We start from the raw sequence: 22,032 nt of genomic DNA on the forward strand, positions 1-22,032 counted from the left end.
ACGCCTGGGTGGCTTAGCAGTTGAGAGTCTGCCTTCCGCTCAGGGTGTGAACACAGAGTCCCGGGATCGAGTCCCACATTGGGCTCCCCTCAAGGATCCTGCTTCTCCTTCTGCTTGTATCTCTGCCTCTGTCTCTCTGTGCCTCTCATGAATAAATAAATCAAATCTTTAAAAAAAAAAAAAAGGAAACTTGAAAGAAAAAAAAAAAAACGCTAGGTTCTCTGGAGGGTATGCATCCTCTTGCCCAGGTCAGAGTGCAGCACCTGGTTGTCTGCAAAACAAGCTCCCAGTTGATAAAAGGAGGAGTGGGAGGCATAGCAGTCATCAGCCCATATAATTAATGAGCATGTTTGCCTGAGAGGCGGGAAGATCTCCTAGATTTAACCTTGATTTGACTCTCAGGGCTGCATTCCCTAGTGCTGTTCTCGGTGGCCTCTAGCTCCACCCTCTGGGCCTTTTTCCTTGTCTGTTATCCTCTAGAGCCACATCTGATCTGAGGTTAGAGAGTGTGTTTTCCTTAAAGGCTATATAGCTTTCATAGACTAGTCCTGCTTATGGAAATTTGGGGGCCCGAGGGTTGTTTAAGGCTGAAAGCAGCCAAAGGCTTTTTAAGGACACTGGATTCTTTGAAAATAGGATCCCTTCAAAAACTTAATAGGTTTCTCGATGAATACCTACCATTTGCTTCAATGTGGATGGAACTGGAGGGTATTATGCTGAGTGAAGAAAGTCAATCAGAGAAGGACAATCATTATATAGGTTCACTCATACGGGGAATATAAAAAATAGTGAAAGGGATTATAGGGGAAAGGAGATAAAATGAGTAGGAAAAATTAGAGAGGGTGACAAACCATGAGAGACTCCTAACTCTGGGAAACGAACAAGGGGTAGTGGAAGGGGAGGTGGGCGGGGGGATGGGGTGACTGGGTGACGGGCACTGAGGGGGGCACTTGATGGGAGGAGCACTGGGTCTTTTTTTTTTTTTTTTTTTTAGGAGCACTGGGTCTTATGCTATATGTTGGCAAATCGAACTCCAACAGAAAAATATACATTAAAAAAAAAAACTTAATAGGTTTCTGATGGATATAGACCAGACAACCTCACGTGTCAGAAACCACACATGAAGTTCTTTCTTAGATACAATTTTTCTGTCTTGATTTCTTTCTTTGCCTCCTTGTCTGCATACTTTACTATCTAAGCTTAAGCTATTATCTGCAGAAGGTATCTGAAACTTTAAATGTGAATGGGAAGTCCAGGAGGTGTGTTGTGCATTTATAGCATAATTGTTAGAAGTTCTACAACATAAGGTATAACTAACAAGCAAATGAGGGGAGGATGCAAAGCTAAAATATGATCAACCCGAAAGAAGGCAAGTAAGAAGAGAAAAAGAGTACAGAGGAAGCATAACAAATGATAAGAGAGGAGTAGGATGGTAGATTTAAACCCAAGTGTGGAAATAATTACTTTAAACCTAATAAAAATGAAATACTCCAATTTAAAGCATAATAAAATCATAATAAAAATACTCCAATTAAAAGTATTAAACTGGGATGTCTGGGTGGCTCAGTGGTTGAGCATCTGCCTTTGGCGGAGGGTGTGATCCCGGGGTCCTGGGATCAAGTCCTGCTTTGGGCTCACCAACAGGGAGCCTGCTTCTCCTTTGGCCTATGTGTCTGCTTCTTGCTCTGTACCTCTCATGAATAAATAAAATCTTAAAAAAATATTAAGCTAATACTCCAATTGTCAGAGTTAGTGTTTTTTAAAAAGCCTACATGCTGTTTACAAGAGACACGCCTTAAGAAATAGAGATATATGAGGGGCACCCGACTGGCTCCGTCAGTGTAGTGGACAGCTCCTGATCTTAGGGTCATGAATTCCAGCCCCACACGGGGTATGGATCCTACTTCAAATTTTTAAAAAAAAGAGAGATATACAAAGATTAACAAGGACTAGAAAACCTCTACTACACTGTTCCAATTACAGTTGCTCTTGTATCTTCAAAACTTAGTGGCATAAAACAACCACTGTTTCGTGTTCACAATCAGGAACCTCACAAGGTACAGAAGTGTGGCACATCTTTACTCTAAGATGTCTAGGGCCCCAGCTGGAAAGACTTTCGGCCCAGGAGGACTTAAGAAGAAGGATGACTCAACAACTGAGGGCTGGTAGCTTAGTGGCTTCTTCACAAGTATGACACTTCATTTCCAGCCCTTAGCCAGGCTGTTGGCTAGAGCACCTAACGTGGTCTTTTCCTATGGGCTCTCCACATGGGCCAGTTCGGGCTTTCTCATAGCCTGGTAGCCAAATGCCAAGGGTTAGCATCCAAGAGAACAAGGCAAACATGCACTGAGTTTCATGACCTAGCCTCAGGGGTCATGTACAGGACCCCAGAGGTTCAAAAGGAGGCAACATAAATTCCGCCAGCATTACAGGAGTACCAGCGTCACACTGAAGAGAAGTGGGATGGGAAATAGCAGGGCCGTTTTGGGGAAATACAAACTGCCACAATCACAGACACTGATTAAAGGTATTTGTTGATTTCAGACAAGGAAGAATTTAAGACAGGCATTACCAGAGACGAAGAAGGATGTTTCACAGTGATCAAAGGTGTGGTTCACCAGGAAGATGTAATCATTTAAAATTTCTATGATCTGGGGCACGTGGGTGGCTCAGTCAGTTAAACCTCCAACCATTGATTTCAGCTCAGCAAGGAGTCTGCTTGAGATTCTCTCTCCCCCCTCCCTCTGCCTCTTCCCCCCATTCTGCTCATGCTCTTTCTCTCCCTCTCTCTCTCAAATAATACATACATCTTTTCTAAACAAATAAATAAAATTTCTGAGATCTAATAATGTAGTCTTAAAATGTGCAAAGCAAAAAATTGACAGAACTAAAGAAAAAAATAAAATCCGCAATCTTAGTCAAACATAAAATTTTTAAAAAACAATCTCAGCAACCAATGGTATGAGACAAACAAAAAATCATTAAGAATATAGGAAGGAAGAGCCTGGTGGCTCAATCAGGTAAGCATCTGACTCTTGATTTCCACTCAGGTCATGATCTCAGGGTCATGAGCTTGAGCCCCGCATGGGGCTCCATGCTCAGCAAGAAACCTGCTTCTCTCCCTTCTCTGCCCGTCCCTCCACATTCACACACACATAGTCTCTCTCTCTAAAATGAGTAAATATTTTCTAAAAAGAATATGAGAAGTTTGAGCAAAACAATAAGCAATGTTTACCTAGTTGGCACTTATAGAACATGTACCCAATAAGTTTAGGATACATATTCTTATCGCATGCACATGGAACATTTATCAAAATAGATCATATTCTGGCCATACATGTATCAACAAATTTTTCATGCTTGAAGTCATATAAAATATATTCTTTTACTTTGGAAGATTGAAGCTAGAAATCAATAAAAGCATAAATATATAATTGAAATTCTGACTAAAACCACAACTCAATACTACTGCATATTCACTAGGCCATCTAAAATTAAAACCCAATGATAGCAACTATAAATGAGGATGTAAAACAATCAGAACTCCATTCATAGCCGGGGAGAGTGTAAATTAGTACAACCACTTGGAAAACTCTTTCATAGTAACTACTAAAGCTCAACATATGCCTGTCCTGTAACCCAGCAGGCTCATTCCTGATACATACTTAACAGAAATAAGTACATTTGTGCATCAGAAGAGAAGTCAAGGAATGTTTTATTAGCTAACAGTCATTAAGGGTATAAATGTGTAAGCAAGTTGATAAACTGTCCAATTAACAGTAGGCTGGATAAATAAAGTTGGGTATATATGTTTTTAAATGCTGCCTTAGGGAATAAACATGTTTAAGTGTGTATCACGTTGGTGTGATTGAGTTTCTCAGATTATTGGTTGGGAAAGGCAGTGAGCACTGGATGCACAGGTGAGAAGTGGGTCACTCATTGCAAGGGGAGGTAGGAGACAGGGAAGGCCAATTCTGGTGGTTTCACAGTTTCAGAGAAAGTTAGCTTGCCACATACAGAATAGAAGCAGTTGTTTGTAATTGAGCAGTTCCAGTGATACTCAATCTTTAGCCCATCCAGCTGCCAGTCTCACTCCTGGGAAAAATCAGGCTCAACCTGAAAGCCCCACTTACATGTGGAATGGGCTGAGCTTTTGCATGGCCCCACATACAGAGCCAAATTTTCTCCTGCTGAATCCTGTTGGTTTTGATGCTCTTCTTGGTTTGTATAGGCTCCTTAACAATTGGTTTTTGAAGCTGATCCCAAATTAGCTAGCCCCCTTCAGAGATTTTCAAGGGAGGCAAGCACACAGTGACACTTGGTGGGCTATCCCTTCCTGCAATAATCATCATAAAACCTTCCCATAATAATCATCATAGTTAAACTTCAGGTATAAACTATTACAGCTGCACTGGCTTTTGAGTTATCATTCAGTCTGCACTACAGACCCAGGCCTAAACCACCACAGATGAATGAATCCATAGTATCTTTAAAAATGAAAAGGCAGGGATCCCTGGGTGGTGCAGCGGTTAAGCGCCTGCCTTTGGCCCAGGGCGCGATCCTAGAGACCCGGGATCGAATCACACGTCAGGCTCCCGGTGCATGGAGCCTGCTTCTCTCTCTGCCTCTCTCTCTCTCTCTCTCTCTCTGTGTGTGTGACTATCATAAATAAATAAAAATTTAAAAAAATGAAAAGGCAATCCACAGTCTAGAAGAAAAATTCACAAATCACATATCTGATAAAGCGCTTGTACCCAGAAGATATTTTTTAAAACTCCTCAAAACCCAGTAAAAAAGAAACAAACAACCAATTTTAAAAATGAACAAAAGATTTGAACAGATACTTCACCAGAGAAGGTATGTGGCTGGCAAATAAGCACATGAAAAGATCCAAAATGCTCAATTTTGAGGGGAATGCAAATTAAAACCACAGTGGGATACAATTACACACCCATAGAATACCTAAAGTTAAAAAGCCTGACCATACCAAATATCAGTGAGAATGTGGAGTACCTGAAACAAGCCCGCTATTGGTGGAAATGTAAAATGGTACAACCATTTTATAAACTTTTTTTAAAAAGTTGACCATACACCTGCTTAAATGTACACCTACACCTATATGATCTACTCATTCTACTCCTGGGTATTTACTCAAGAGAAATGAAAGCCTACATCCATACCAAGACTTGTACATGAATGTTCAGAGCAACTTTATTTGCAATAGCTTAGACAAGCCAAACGTCCATCAACCAGTGGATGGATAAATACAGTGTACTGTGGTAAATTTATACCCCAGAATACTATTCAGCAGAAAAAAGGAATGAAGTATTGATTCGTACGACAACACAGATGAATCTCTTATGCTAAATGAAAGCAGTCAGACATAAAAGAGTACATACCATATGATTCAATTTATATTAAAAATCCAGGAAATGCAAATGACTCTCTATAGTGTTAGAAAGCAAATCAGTGGTTGCCTGGGGAGCCCGGGGCTGGGGGCGCGGAGAGGGGGGCTTACGATGGGGCACAAGGGAACTTCGGAGGAGCATAGGGAGGTTCACAGTCTTGATTGTGGTGATGGTTTCACAGGTATATACATGTGTCAAATGTTAACCACTCTGTACACATTAAATATGTGATGTTTATATAATAATTATACCTCAAAAAGCTGTGCTTCTTTTGCGTTTTTTTTTTTTTTTTAAAGCTATGAGAGGGGAAATAACAGTCTCTTCTAGGAGGCAGTGCGATGCTATGGAAAGAACTTCAAGGGCAGCCTGGTGGCTCAGAGGCTTAGCGCCACCTTTGGCCCAAGGGCGTGATCCTGGAGACCCAGGATCAAGTCCCATGTCAGGCTCCCTGCGTGGAGCCTGCTTCTCCCTCTGCCTGTGTCTCTGCCTCTCTCTCTCTCTCCCTCTCTGTGTCTCTCATGAATAAATGAGTAAATAAAATCTTAAAAAAAAAACTTAAATAGTATAACTGAGGCCAAAATTGAAGTCAGCTCTGCTGTACCACTTACTAAGCTCTGCTCTACCACTTACTAGCCATGAGAGCTTGTTCAAGTTATAAAATTGGAATAGTTTACCCAGTGGTAGAAATTAAACAATATAATATAACATATGCTGTTTATAATATATAAGATATGTAACATATATTATTATAACATGTATATAACATGTGTAAACATGTATCATATTAGGTATTGAAATATGGTGATTCTCTTTCCTGTTCCTTCCAGTGAAAGATATCTGACAGTAACTCATGATGTCAAGAAATTTTTATTTAACCAGAGACCTACATGTTCTAGTTAAATAAAATACCATGTTTCTCTCATTCTGCTCTAAGCAAATACTGTATTCTGAGCAACTGATCATCACCATTGCTGTTGGTCTCCAGCCAGCACAGTCCCTCCTGTACTTAATTTGTGCTTGAAATTCCATCCTTCTTGTTTTATCTCTGTAGTTAAAAGCTTGAGCCTTTTTAAAATTAAATATACAGAGTCAGCAGATACCCCACCCACCTGGTTTCCTAAGGCTACTCTACCAAATTACCACAAACTGAGTTGCCTATAAACAGCATATATTCTCCCATAGGGGTGCCTGGGTGGTTCAGTGGGTGAGTGTCTGTCTTCTGCTCAGGTTACGATCCTGGGGTCCTGGAATCCAATACTGCATCAAGCTCCCTGCTCAGTGGGGAGCATGCTACTCCTTCTGCCTATGTCTCTGCCTCTCTGTGTCTCTCATAAATAAATAAATTAAATAAATAAATAAATAAATAAATAAATAAATAAATAAATAAATAAATCTTTAAAACAACAACAATAACAAAAGACATATTCTCCCATAGTTTTAGAGGCCAGAAGTCTGAAATCAAGGTGTTGGCAGCACCACCCTCCCTCTGAAGGCTCTAGGAGGACTTCCTGGCCTCTCCAGCTTCTGGCGGCTCCAACAGTTTCTTGGCTGTGGCTCTGTCCCTCCAACCTCTGCCTCCATCTTCTTCTGTCTTCTCTTTCTCTGTGTGCCCTTTTTAAGGACATTTGCCATCGGTCTTAGGGCCCATCCTAATCCACAATGATCTCATCTCAAGATCCTTTACCGAATTATATCTACTGTCATCCTTTTTCCAAATAAAATTACATTCACAGGTTCTGGGAGACCTACCTTTTTGGGATACCACCATTCAACTTACTACAGCCCTAGATCCAGCCCCGGGGAGACATAACTGGACTCTGCTGTGCAACCAGGATAGGGCCTTGCAAAGTCTACCCCGTGCTGTAGACTAGAAGCCACGGCTGATCAATCAGAGCTAGCTGCGGGATGAAGTCAGCTTGCTGCCCTGGCAGGGCGTCTTAACATCTCCAACCTCACCAGTAAATCGCCTCCTGGGGTGAATCAAGAATCTGAGAAAGAGGGAGAGGCAGTGGATAGAGGCGTCAGATCTTCATTTTTGTCTGGCTTAGGCACTGACCTCAAATGCCTTAAATTCAAACCCATGTCTGTGAAGCATTCTTTCTGGAAGAAAGCCTTTGGCAAGAGATTATTCCATCTCCCCATGAGACTAATTTCCCTAGGTAATTTATGAGTTAACACTAAAATTTAAAACCTCCTGTCCAGGGGGGCAAGTTGGCGGGGTTTGCCTGTCTCTGTGATCTCCATCAGACCTTGCCAGTCATCCAGACGAGCACAGGCTAAGAAATCAGTGTGCTTGTGCGGTGAACCGAGGACGCTATAGCCCCCCAAGCCCTCCCATACTGCAGGGGCTCCGGAGCCCCCCTCTGCCTCTCCTCTTCCTCTTCAGCAATCACCAGTTTTCTCTTCCATTCCAAATGAAGGACCAGACTCCTTTATCCTTCTCTTGCTCTGATTTGGAGAATGTTTTTTCTGTTTTGCCTTGATTTCTTTCCAAGTTAAAGTTCATTTCTGGCTTTGGCTTTTCAGATCTGGAATTCTTAAGCCTTTGAAGTTTCTAGAACTCCTTGGTCATCTGCTCAGGCTGCCTGTCATGAAGGCATCTTCCCCTCCACCTTCAGCCAAGTTCCTTTACAGTGAGGTCTCTGTGGCCGGTAGGGGCAGGTGGGACAGGCAATCGGGGCGTGGAGTGTCCTTGGGAACTGGCTATTCCTAGCTACCCTTTCTCTTTTGTATTTCTTTTTCCGTGAAGACTTTTCCGGCTTCCACAAGGCCTGCCAGAAGCAGCTTGCTATAAATCAATTTGCTTTTGTTTACTGACTTCTCTCTTTCTTTGGAACCTGAACTTTGCCCATGTGGTCACTTTCTCTGAAGCGAATGAACACTTAGAAGAAACTCAGAAATCTGTTCCTTTTTTGCAAAAGCCAAATCAAGATAGACACCCCCTCCTGGGCCTCTGCCTCCATTTCATTTCCAAGGGACTCCTTGAAATGACGTGATCAGCTGGCAGGAGGGGGTCTGGGTTGAAGGACTTCTGTGCCTTGACAGCATGGCAATTGGTTTAAAGCAGTGGCTTTTAAACTTCAGTGACTGTAATCCACGGTAGGATGTGCCACTTACTTCTCAACTCAGAACATACATTCAGGTCTGTATAAATAAAAAAGTAGATTTTACAAGATTATATTTACCTTAAAACGGATAGTGCTCTGTACTCTTTTTCTCTCTTTCTCTCTCCCTCCTTCCTTCTCCAGATGCTGGGCAGGACCCATTGAATTGATTTTATGATACACTAACGGGCCACAGTCCGCAATTTTGTAAAACATGGGTTTAAAGAAAACGGCACCAGTCTCCCGCTCTTGGTTAGGAAGTCCATCAAACTCTGCTTTATTGTTTCTCTTTCAAATCACCCTCAAGGCTTTTTAGCTGCTGCTTGGTGATCCTGTGATGAGGTGTGTATCGATCCTAGATTCTCTCCTTCCCTGCCTGTCTTTTTGAGCAGCCAGCCCTTGCCGCTTTCCAATCAGGGTCTGGGTGTCATTTCATTCTGTCTCAGGTCTGCGGGGGGTAGGCATGGACATGGTCATAAATCAAAACCTCTAGGGCCACTGTCTCACTGACCTTGCAAATATATACAGGGACAATTGTTCAGGTCTCGCTCTCCTTCCTCCTTTCTTTCCCTGCAGTCCTGCTTCTCCCTGGAAAACAAAGGAACCGCTCCTTGATGCCTAAACTTTGTTCTCCACTTGGGTCCTTTTGGGTCCCACCCCCACATCTGACATGGTAAACTGCCTCCGTGGCAAAACAATTTAGGACTGTTAGGTTTACATTTCCTTTTCTTTTAGCAGTTGACTCATAGTTTACATCCTATACTCAACACTACATAATGCTGAGCTCACTTTACTATTGTTCACATGGTTGCATCAGCAGCTAGGAAGAGACACATTGTGGGGCTGGGGAGAGAATCTGTTCTTCACACCCCTCTTTTCTCAATCACAAAATCTCCAACTTCTGAAAAGTGTACTGGGTAGAGTCTTCAAGGGTGTCCTACTCACTGACTCATTAGAAGAAGTTCAATCTTGGGTGCTTGGGTGACTCAGTGGTGAGCATCTGCCTTTGGCTCAGGTTGTGATCCCGGGATTCTGGGCTCCTGCTTCTCCCTCTACCTGTGTCTCTGCCTCTCTGTATCTCTCATGAATAAATAAATAAAATCTTTTAAAAAAGAAGAAAAGAAGAAGGAGAAAAAGTTCAATCTTGACAACCCCTAAGAAGAAGGATATTTCTCCATCATTTCTATTTTCAAATTTTAATTTCAAATTCTCCCCTATCGAACTCACAGCCTCAGAGATTAGGTATATTTAGGACAGATTCTCAGGTCCCTATATTTGTCACGTGAGAACAAATCCACACCACCTGAAATCAGTGTTGTTTAGGGAAAATGTCATGATAATAGGCTTGTCAATGGCTCCAGGAAGGAATCCAGGTGGCACGGCCAGGTGAATTCTTCCCAAACCTTTCTTCACACCTGACAGGTGAGGGCTCCTTCTCTGCCCCTTTCCAGTTCATGCCCATTGTTGGGAATACTGATTATGGATGTGAGAAGGCTGCCTCCAAGTGCACAGCTGTGGAAGCCTACAGAGAAACAGAGAAAACCTACCCGTGGGAGAAATGAGAAGCTGTGCCAGGAGAAAGCCCTTCTCATCCCTACGTAGTGATTCTCCACTATTTACCTGGTCAGAGTTTTGCTTTGGTTTCCACCCCTAACCTCATTTTACATAATATTGACCCTTAATAAACAAAAGGATTATTTTACAAATAATAGTATAAATAAAAAATAATGGTATAAATAATTGTTTATTAATGAAGGAATTAACCCCCTTAATAAATATTGTTTATTTACAAGGATATCACTCATATGTATATAAAATTTGAGGTTCTGACTTTAGTTTTATGGAATGTTGCTATTTTAATACTGAGACCGCCCTGAAACCTGGACCCAAACGTCCACAGGGTCTGGTGTGGTGGTGGGGCTTGCTCTCATATTGGTGTTACTTTGTTGTTACTTCCCAACTGCAACAATTCCAGGTCATTCAATGATATTTATTAGGTTCTACGTTCACTATTAGGGAGAAGATGCCTTAGCATTTTCTCAAATCTCACTTCTTAGCCCTTGGAATAACACAGCTCCTGTTATCTGTTGCTGCTTAACAAATTTACCCCAAAACATAATGACTTAAGACAATGATTTTATTTTGCTCCCCTTTTGGTGGGCTAAGAATTTGGACAGAAGCCTACTGGGCAGCTTGTCTGTGTAGAGTCGGCTGTGGTGGCTTGACAGGTGGAGGAGTAAGTGACTCATCCATGTGGCTGGAAGCTCAGCATGAACTGCTGACCATTGGCTTTTTCAGCTTGGTGGTCTTCTCACATGACAGCTCAGGGCTTCCAAAGAGAGCCAGGAAGGAGAAGCTGCCTTTAAGACTGGGGCCAGACAATGCTATAGTGTCACTTCTACCATATTCTGTTGGTAAAAGCGGTCACAGAGACCACCCAGATTCAAAGGAGGTGTGAGGAGTGTCATAGATCCGGGCCACCTTTAATCCACCCTAGGAAAAAATTGCAAACTGTCAACATTGGCCTCCAAGATCGTATGCAATGTGGCCTCACAAGGGCAGAGAATGAGCATGAACAGAACATAGTTAGAACCTTGGTTTTCCTTCTGAGCTTGCTACTGGTATCCCAGTAAAATGTTGAGCAAGTAGCGAATACTTGATAAGTGCCTGTTGCTAATTGTTGAAACTGCTACATCACCATAAATATGGTACTATACTGAGGACTAGTTCAGTCTGTGAATCAGAAAATCCCTTCTACGCATTTAGTCTGTGCCAGACATTGTATTAGGTGCTGGGAACACAGTCATCAAAGTACCAGTCATGGTGCCTGCCTCATAGAGGGTATGATTTAGTAAAGGAAACAGGGATTTATCAAATGATTTCACAAATAAAAGTAAAATTGCACCTGATAGCAGCACCATAAAGGAAAGGTACTTCGTGCAATGAGAGAGGTAGAGACCAGAGGAGTGATGATTGGACTAAGATGTGCAAGATAGGTAAGGGGGGAAGCACTGAGCATGTAGGCGGTGGAAATGGGCTTCTGGAAAGTCCCAGGGCAAAAGGAAGCTTGGTGAGGATGGAAAGCCAAAAGAAGATTAGTGTGAGGAGTGAGCCAGAGGGAAGCCAGTGTGAGCTGAGGCTGGAGAGGAGAAAGCAGCCAGAGATGGCAGGGCCCTGAAGACCATTGGGTTTGCTCCTCAAGGTGATATGTGGACACCTTGCCCAATACCCAGCAAATCCCATGCATTCTTCCATCTGTCTGTCTGTTCGTCCCTCTACCCATCTGTCTGCCCACCATCCATTTGGTCTATTCTTAGTTGGCCGATCACTTTCCATGTGCTGGCGATACAGAAGTAAATAAAATGACCTTAGGTGTGCCTTTACAGAGCTCATGCCCATGCTTGCCAAGCGTTCACTCTTTACTACTACCCTCCAAATAATGAGACCTCACTGATTCTTTTTTTTTTTTTTTAATTTATGATAGTCACAGAGAGAGAGAGAGAGAAAGAGAGAGAGAGAGGCAGAGACACAGGCAGAGGGAGAAGCAGGCTCCATGCACCGGGAGCCCGACGTGGGATTCGATCCCGGGTCTACCAGGATCGCGCCCTGGGCCAAAGGCAGCCGCCAAACCGCTGCACCACACAGGGATCCCAAGACCTCACTGATTCTAATAAGCAAGGATACTATCCTGTACGCTTCACCCTGAATCCACCCCCACTTCCCAGTCATACTTATATAAAAATGCATCTTCTTGAGTACTTAGAATATTAGAGGAGTACTTGATGCTAGAATGGGAATCCAACACGACTTTTCTTGGAAATCCATCAGGAACTACCAACAATAATGCCACATTGTGCTGTCCCTTTTGCTGCATTGACAAGTCTAGCCACATTCGGGGTAGAGTCATAGGCTCCTTTCTTTTGCCAAAGATTTTTTTTTCTCCATAGCTTGACTAGCCCTGAGCACACCATTCTCCCAAGGGAGGACTCTCGTGTGGATTTCTACGATGGGAAAATTGTTCTGTTAATCAGTTCAACTAAACTTATCTTTGCTCAAGGTAGCTCCATGCAGTTCAGCCAGACTCAGTACAACTCAACTCAGTCCATCCATTCATCTATCTATTCATCAATCCATGCTTTCAACAAGTATTTTTTAAGTACTTTTCCGAGTTGAAGTCTATGTTTGGCTTGGGGATCCACCAATCAACTTACCTCCTCTGTCTAATCTAAATGGTATATTGTGGTGAGGAGCAGATTGGACTTTGAGCAGGATTGCCCTATGTTTGCATCCTGCCTTTTATTTATTGGATTGGAGAATTTCATTAGGTTATCTGGGCCACAATTTACTCTTTTTATTTTTATTTTTTTAATTTAATTTAATTTATTCTTGAGAGACACAGAGAGAAGCAGACTTCCTGCGGGGAGCCTGATGTGGGACTCAATCCCAGAACCCCAGGATCATGACCTGAGCCAAAGGCAGAATCTCAACCACTGAGCCACCCACGTTCCCCAATTTCCTAATTTTAAAGTGGAATAATAATACCTACTGTGTGAGAATTTCATCAGGATTAAATTCATAGAAGGCACTCAAAAATGGTATCCATTCCCAGAACAATGGATGAAAATAACCAATGAACATCATTGGGAAGTTTCTAAACACCATGAACCAAAAGATCCTATGGGTTTTAATAAAGATAAAATAGGTCACTTATAAGAATCAGGAAACACATTGACTTCAGACATTTAAAAGCAAAAAGACAGTAGAACAGAGGTTCCAGTCCTGGCTAAGATGGCAGACACACCCTCCACTCTCCCATGGACTGCCTTTATAAAACCTGAACAGAAGGATACAGCAACTGTTTGAAGATTTTGAAAAGTAAATAGTAGCAGACAGATTGAGGAAGAGAGAATTCAAAGTACAACCAAATCAGCAATGTCAATATCATTTTTTCCCCCCTCTGGAATACCCAGACATGACTCAAGGCAATGTGACAGCAATGGAAACAATAGCCCGAGGTGCCTAAAATATGGAATATTTTTCAACAATAAATTATTGATTAATGCAAAAGAATAGATGACTTGTAGATGCATTTTGCTAAGTGAAATAAGCCAAGTCTCAAAGGCTGTGATATGATTCAATTTATATAACATTCTGGGACAAGCCACACTGTAAGGACAGAAAGCAGATCAGTGATTGGCAAGGGATGAGGTTAAGGGAGGCATTGACTCTAAAGAAGTAGCACAAGGGAATTTTTGTGATGGAAGAAAATGGTATCCATTAAATTCTCTCACTTTTTCTTTAATCTTTTTGGACCTAAAGGAAAGAGTAAGCAAAAACAAAACAAAACAAAAAAAAGAACCAAAACTTACCCCAATGCCTGGAAAAGAGAAGAACCCATAAGGTCGTGGGTGGGGGGTAGCACCCACTGTGATACTGTGGTCTTACCCCTTGTTTCTGCCCCTGATTCACCATGTTCCTCAAATCCCTTAGGACATTTCTGCTGAATTATTTCTGGAAAATTACCTTGACATTTACCTATGTTATTTGATTGCATCCCTGGGCTCAGGCTGAGTCTTGATTTCTTGTGTCCAGAATCAGGACTGTGCATTTGAGCAAACCTTCACATTTCCCTGTGCCAGCCCATCATTCTTAGCCTATTCTCTTTCAAACAGGGCAAAGATATAGGGCATGGGGGTAAGGGGTAAGGACGGTAGCCTACCCAGCCCACCAATCCAGCAGAACCTCAGGAACAGCATAGTTAGGGACATCCTATAGTATTGATAACAGAGGAACAGGGGCAAGATAGAAAATATGAACAACAGTGTAAACCAGTAGAAAAGGTGAACTCACATCAGGGTGAGATCTCCCCAACCACAGACATGTGCTCTTCCCTCCACAGCCTAGACTACCACGTCATTAGACATCAGCTCACATAAGTGCCAACTCTGGTCTGAAAAGCAGCAACTGAGCCACAGTGTTCGCCATTCTCAGGTTCCCTAAACTAAGGAGGGTATTCCCTTTATCTCTCATTGCTGTCCACTGTGCCTAAAATCAGGTCCAGTTTTCCTGTCTAAAAAGAATGCCTCCCACTCAGATGCTGCTCAGAGTCATCTTACACAAATACTCTTTTCTCTTAGGTACTCGATGGTCTCAGATGCAGAAACAGAAAGCATTTTCATGGAGCCCATTCACCTGTCTTCGTCGGTTGCAGCTAAACAGATCATCAACGAAGGTAATGCCACCAGAAGGCGGGTGGAAGCAGGCAGAGTCCACAGCCATCTGGGGATCCCTGGAGAGGGCCCACTGGAGGAGGTCAGGGTGCTTCTCAGGGGCTGCCCATCACATTAGGAGGAGTAGATCCAAAGATTGTGATTCGGCCAACACAACTCATCATCAACCTTCAAGAGATAGAGGCAGAAATTATTACGCATCGGTGTGAATCGTTCTCTGGAGTCAGCAGCCAGGGAGACAGGGCCAATCTGCTTCTATGTCCTCCCATTCAGTTTTGTAGTTAATCTCAGGAATCCTGGGGTGGCTTATACTAGAGACACAGAGCTGAAAGCCCAAGGAATGACCAGAAGCACAGAGAGTTCTGTTCAAAGGGATATCTAGATTTATTCATTTTCTTTAAGATTTTATTTATTTATTCATGAGATACAGATAGACAGAGAGAGAGAGAGAGAGAGAGAGAGGCAGAGACACAGGCAGAGGGAGAAGCAGGCTCTATGCAGGGAGCCCAACATGAGACTCGATCCCAGGTCCCCAGGATCAGGTCCTCGGCCGAAGGCGGCGCTAAACTGCCCAGCCACCTGGCTGCCCAGGATATCTAGATTTAGATCTGCATTCCCACTAGTGTTTGAAGGTGGTTTTCAATCTGAATTATGTATGAGGAGGAGGCAGGGAAAGGTAGAATGGGGAAAAATGTTAATATGCACACCGTAAATTTTGGCACAGAAAACATACTATATATTTCATTCAAGGATACTCATCTTGATTGGATGGATTTTTTTTTAATCAATTTTGAGCAAACATCTTTTCTCCTCCCTCTGCCTTGAGTGTCTCTGTCACTACTGGTGGGGTGGGGTAGGATGTAGCAGCCATGCTAATGACACAGGGTCCTGCTGGGCTTTGAGCTTAATTTGGCATCCACTGCTGGTGGCTATGAACCCTTCCCTGGCCTTTAGTTGTGAGAACCACACATACTGCTGCTTCTCCATGTAGTCCCAGGTCTTTCTCAGTCCTCAGGCCCTCTGGGTGCCCCCAGGGTCGCTAAGGGCATCTGGATCCACTTCGTGAGGAGCCAGAAATTCCATCTGCCACTGCTTGTGACATAGACATCCTCGGGGGCCCCATCTTCTCAAGGAACTCTCAAGTTTTTTTCCCTTTTCTTTTACCGCCCTACCTAGAGTCTCTCTTCCCTTTGCTCCAAGCCAAGCCAAAGTGGCTTCACCCAGTCTAGATCTCTCTGAATTGATCCCAGCACCATCCTAGCTCTGGAAGTTCTTTTTTCCTCCCATGTGTTTGGGAACTTCCCTCACCTTCCAACTTGCAACACCCCTGCTCTGTGCCTTACTCTCTGGACCCTTCTCCATGCTTGGGTTCTTGGGAAGTAAAAATCTGGCTTTCAGAGCTGTAAGAAAACCATTTCCTCTCTTTGAAAACTTTGCTTTCAAGCCTATAGAATGCTCTAGATGGGTCTACAGGACATTGCACATGTAGGTTGAAATCTAAAGCTAAGTAGTGCCTTTTCTTAAATTCTAGATTTTATCTACCGTCCCTTGTCTGGGGCATTGAGCCTAGGTTTTCTTAGTCTCAGTGGCTCATGGGTGGAGTGGGGAGGTAAAAAACACAGCAGAGAAAAGAAAATGTATCAGGTGCTATTTCAAAACATTACCCTGCTCACCAGTGATCAGAGGGATAAAAACATGTGTTGAAGAACCCTTCATTTTCATGAAAGTCTGCATGTGCCACACACCCGAGAGAGCTTCAAGGAGAAAAGTATAGGCTTTGCTTTCTTCTGAAGGAATATTACATAGTAAAATAAATGGGAGAAATTGATGCAGGGAGGGAGGTAGACCAGACCTGGGGAAAGCAGGAGCTGCCAGTAAGAATGAGGGGCTGGGACACTTGTTTTTAAACTGGAAAGGGAAAAATCAAGACAACAACCAGCTATGTAAATAGCTGAGGAGGACAATGCTGTATATTTTAATGAGGCATCAGGGAGTTTTACTTTTTTATATGTAGTAAAGAAGAGAGGCCTCTGTTAGGGGAGGGAAGGAGAGGGCCTTTTACATTTGCTAGGTAAGATCCCAGGAGAGCCAGGGGAGAAGACTGAGTGGTAGAGAGAATAGGAACGCTTCATCTATTTTTAAACAAAATAGAGCTCTGGGATTGCAGGGCTTTTCTTTTTTCTGCTTTTGAAACGGAGATCAGAGAACATTTAGAGCTGAGATCTGATTCAGGGATGGGGGGGCCCATCAGGTGGTTCAGAAAAGGGAAGAGAGAGAGAAGAGCTTTAGGGAAATGGAGTGCTCAGACCTGGGTAGAAAGCAGAACCCCCGGGAACCGCAGACCTTGAGCAGCCGGCCTAGCTCATGGACACCTGTTCAGCTTGTGAAGGGTTGGGCCACGTCTAGTCACCAAATGTGGCTGTGCTCTTCACCCATCAGGGAAAGAGATGGTGCCAGCAAGAGGTCATGGCCCACACGGGAGACACTCTTTCCTTTCTTACTTTCCCCCCTCTCTCTATTCAGTATTTTTGGCTACTAAGTGGCAGGAAAGGTTTTGCCCTCCTTTATTCTTACATTTCTCAGAGAAAGAAATATCTTACATTCCCCCCAAATTTGATAAACCGGGAACAAAAATATTAGGAGGAGGAGCTAAAGGCTCACTGGAGATGTGGGTGAATAGATTTTGAATCCATTTGCAATCTGAGCTTTTCTGAGGTAGAAAGGCCCTGCATGGTGTTTTGGGACCTGCATGGGAGTTCTTGGCAAACCCTTGCTGCCTGCCAGAAAGTTTGGGGGACTGAGATTCACAGGCACTTACACTCCAGTGCGGAGAAGCAGACAAGAAAATAAACAACTAAATCAAATGTGTATGAGAAAGTGACCTCACATAAATGCTGAAAGTTTTACTTTTCCCAAGTTACCTGCATTCTGTATGAAAAGGACTCAAACTAATAAAGTGAAATGTGATATGAAAGAATGCCATTTATTCATTTGGTAAATGCTTCTAGTTTACATGGTACCCTGTGGGAGCTGTGCAGGTGAATCAGACATACGCCAGGTACTTAAGGACCTTGGTCTAAGAAATTATCAACCTTTAGAAAAATACAGGAGGGAGTAAGGGAAATGAGTGTCCCTCCACCTACACCCATATACCTATACTGTTGTTGGTCCTGACCACAAGTGTCCAGGCCAACGCAGCCCTCACCACCACCCCCAGACCTTCATTAAGTCGTTCCTGGTATTGGGGCATGCTCAGAGTCCTAGCAGCAGACTGGCCAAGAGCAGATCCTCCTGAGAATGGGGAGGGCCGTGGTATTCTTAACTTCTTAATGAGAATACTGCTTGTCTTGTCTAGAATTCAAGCCACGGGGGATCAGAGCCGAGGCAGAGTGTCCAGGCATGCTGGAGTCGGCCGAGCAGCTGCTGGTGGAGGACCTGTACAACCGTGTCAGGGAGAAGATGGATGACACCAGCCTATACAATACCCCCTGCGTCCTGGATTTACAGCGGGCCTTGGTCCAAGACCGCCAGGAGGCGCCCTGGAATGAGGTGGATGAGGTCTGGCCCAATGTCTTCATAGCAGAGAAGTGAGTCTGACTGCTGCAAGTTGTGACCCTTTGTCCCCACCCTTTCAGTGCCCGAGACACATGAAACACCTCCCACTTTCCCCGCAAAGGCCCCAATAGCTTCATCCCACAAGTTGATGCTGTCTGATGGGACATTTGGACTCAGGGATGATACCAATGAAGACTTTCACAATATAATAAGATGATAAACAGGTTATAATTAATACATATCTATGTACATAGATATGTATAATATGATACTAATTGAGCAACACATAGATGTGTGTATGCACTTTGCATAGACAACAATTAGAAACAAATGTGATTAAACAGTAACAGTATTCTCTAAGAGGTGGTTCTACAAGTGGTTTTTATTTTCTTCTCTAGGTTTCTTTTGAATTGTACAGATTGCCTACAGTAAACATTTCTTGGTTTTATAATCAGAAAAAAAATGTTATTTTTAAAAAGTTTATGAGTGGTTTTTCAGAACAAAACCCAAAACACTTCACTCATGTCCTGTTCCTTCAGGGTCCTGCTAATGTACAATCAGTACCCACAGGTTAGTTTGTGAAACTAATCTTTGCTGATCCATTAGCTACGTAATGAGATAGCCTCCCTGTGCAATTACTCATATATGTAGAAGCAAAGGAGGGGATTTGGGGGCCCCCGTGGCGGCAGGCAGTAGGGAAGACAACTTTGGACGGTAGGGCTTGTACTCCACCAGGAGTGATGATCACAACCTGAACCTCAGAGCTGGGCACCAAGTCCTAAGTGATCTCTAGCTAGCTCTGGAGATCCAGGGACATTCCATCATGCTCACCAGGGACCCCAGACGCCTCTGGATAACCCCAGGTTTCTGGTTCTTCTTTGGCAATCTCATCTTCAGAGCCTCTTCAAACCAAGCTCCACTTACTTCACTGAGCAAAAAGAGCTGTGAACTAGAAACCAAAACACCTCTCTTTGTTCAGTCTTTTTTCCTTTCAGTCCTGGGAAGTCAGAAAAGTTCTTAGGTTCATTTTTATAATCTTCGAACGGGAATGAAAATAGTTACCCTATCTACCTCTTAAGTTTATCCTTAGGGATAAAATGAAATAATGTGTGTAAAAGGACTTTGAAAAATACAGCATGACATATCAACGTGAAGCACATCTAATTTGATCATTAGTTCTGTCTGCCACTTTTGCGTCCAGATGAATGTCCAATCCCAAGGCAAAGAATTTTAAACCAGAGGTCTCTAGATCAAAGATTTCCTTCCCTATCAGTCTTATTCTCCTCTTCATTCTACCCTCCCCTGCCCAGCTCCCTGTCTTTCTTTCTCTGGCCCCTTTTTATAACCATATTTGCCTGGCACCAGAGAAGGAGGTGCTCACCCAGCTGTGGCCTCTCGCTCCTGGTCTCTGGTAATGCACCTTTCCTGCTCTGACTCTGACAAAACTCTCTCTGACTCCTTCCTCCTCCCCAGGAGCGTAGCTGTGAACAAAGGGAGGCTGAAGAGGCTGGGAATCACGCACATCCTGAATGCTGCTCATGGCACCGGCGTCTATACTGGGCCCGAATTCTACACTGGCCTGGAGATTCAGTACTTGGGAGTGGAGGTGGATGACTTTCCCGAGGTAGACATCTCCCAGCATTTCCGGAAGGCTGCTGAGTTCCTTGATGAAGCCCTGCTGACCTACAGAGGTGAGGGAGTAGAGTGTGCCTTCTCCAGGCTGCTAGAACTCCACAGGGGGAGAGGCAGAGTGGGGGACATCAGGAGAACTCCGGATTACCTGACATGTCTGGAGGTTATCTGTCCTAAGAAGGTAGTTGTCTCATTCTAAGAAGAGAGGCACGGAAAGGACAATAATTCATCTTATTGGTAATTATTGAGGGCCTAACACATACCAGGCACAGTTCTAGGTGCTGTGCTGAAAGACAGAAAAAGCCCTGACCTTTGAATCTCACACTGTAGTGAGCACAGAGAAATGTGTCAGAGAGTGACAAGTGTGAGGCAGAGACCAAATAGGATGATGTGTTGGAGTGACTGGCTGGATGCCGTGGGGACGGTGGTTGAGAGAGCCTCTCTGAGAAGAGGACATTTAAGCCAAGTGATAGGAAGGATGTAGCTATGGAAAAATAGGAAGAGCATTCCTGGCCAGGGAAAGTGCTAGCTTGAAGCTCCTGAAGTGGAACAAGCTTGGTGTGTCCGGGATCACAGGCTCATATGTCAGCACGGTGGGGAAGGGTTAGAGTGGCAGGGCCCAGTCATGCAAGAAGTTGAAGGCCAAAGTGAAGGAGATGGAAAGCTCCTTGAATCTGATCTACATTGTAGAAAACTCTTTGGGCTTGGGAGACTGTGGCGGCGGGAGGGTGGGACTAGGAGCAGGGAGTGCTGAGGCTGTGGCTGTCGTCCAAACGCGAGATGACCAGAGACTCAGCCACAGAGTAGACAGGACACCTCAGTGGGGACAGGCTGCAGCCCATGCGTTGGGGGTGGCTGGAGTTCAGATCCGGAGTCAGAAACCTCAGGCTTGAGTCCAGGCTCTGCTATGCTCTCTCTTCCCGAGGACCTTGAGCCATTTCTTTCTCCAGGAGAACCTGTTTCTTTGTATATACAACAGAGATAAAGAGATGTAATCTTCCTAACATTGCTATGAGGATTAAATTTTAAAATGCATATAAAAACTTACTTAGCACAGCACCTGGCAAATATGTATGTGTATGTATATGTATAGTTATAAATATATGTATGTATCTCTATACATAGAATGTTTTATAGAGATTTTTATTAAAATGAAATTTATAAATTTTATGCATATATATTACATATGTATGTATATTATATGAAATAGTTTTCTCTCCTTTTCAATTCTTTAAAAAAAAAAAAAAACAACCCTTAGTAAGAACTTTAAGAACATAACACTTGACAGAGCAGCTCTACTAGGAACCCACCCTGAGGGGATCAGATATACCCACAGAGATGTGCTTACAAGGATTACTCGTGGAATCATAGTCTGAATGATCAGAAAGATGAAATGTGGGCTGGTTACGTAAAGTTTGATATGGTCATAGACTAGGAACCTCAGCTCTCATTAAAAATGAAAACGGAAAAAAAATAAAAAATAAAAATGAAAACGGAGCCTCACACTTGCCACCATGAGAGGATGCTTATAACGGATTAAGTGAACAAAACTGAATTGAAAACAATACCTATGGTTTGACACATTTCTATGGAGAAAAAAAACATCCCTACTTTTAAAAATTTATTCCTTCCGACCATCGTTGACTGGAGCGTGTGTGCAAACGCCAGCGGGGAGGGGGTTTCTGGCGCGCTTCTGCCCCGCACAGAGCGGCGGGGAGCGCGTGGCCGTGGACGTGGGGCCAGAGCAGGACCAGGGCCCGTGGTCGGGCCAACCTGAGCGGAGCCGGAGCCGCCAGGGCGGGCGGGTGGCGGGGCCTCCCTGTGGCCCTGCTGGGCCCGGCACCCCTGCTCCTCCCCTCCGCTGCTGCTGGCGGTGGCCATCAGCCTGCCCTCCCCGCCTCCGCCTCTACCCCCTGCACCCCGCACCCCTGCCAGGCAGGGAAAGGACCTTATCCCCACTGGGGTTACCTCTGCGTCCTTCCTACTCCAGCCTGAGGGCTGTCACCACCCCTGAGCGGTAGCTTCTGTGATTTCCTCTACTCCAGGATGCTTTGGAGTCTGCTCTGAAGAGGGAGGAAGGCCAAACTAACACCTGGGCTGGGC

General features: G+C 43.8%; 1 protein-coding gene across 2 annotated transcripts in view; it reads left to right on the forward strand.

The window, feature by feature from the left end:
- STYXL2 (serine/threonine/tyrosine interacting like 2) overlaps positions 1-22,032 on the forward strand; it is a 31,012-nt gene that overhangs the window by 2,682 nt on the left and 6,298 nt on the right. Inside the window, exons 3-6 of one of the 2 annotated variants that reach the window (XM_072830447.1) lie at positions 2,545-2,607; positions 14,650-14,744; positions 18,098-18,329; positions 19,771-19,988. In XM_072830447.1, the coding sequence (XP_072686548.1) occupies positions 2,588-2,607; positions 14,650-14,744; positions 18,098-18,329; positions 19,771-19,988 (565 nt within the window). In that variant the 5' untranslated portion in view covers positions 2,545-2,587. The remainder of the gene's footprint in view (positions 1-2,544; positions 2,608-14,649; positions 14,745-18,097; positions 18,330-19,770; positions 19,989-22,032) is intronic. The other variant, XM_072830446.1, reaches the window with a different exon arrangement.

Source organism: Canis lupus, chromosome 6 (assembly GCF_048164855.1).
Source record: "Canis lupus baileyi chromosome 6, mCanLup2.hap1, whole genome shotgun sequence".
In the NCBI taxonomy this organism is placed as follows: domain Eukaryota; kingdom Metazoa; phylum Chordata; class Mammalia; order Carnivora; family Canidae; genus Canis; species Canis lupus.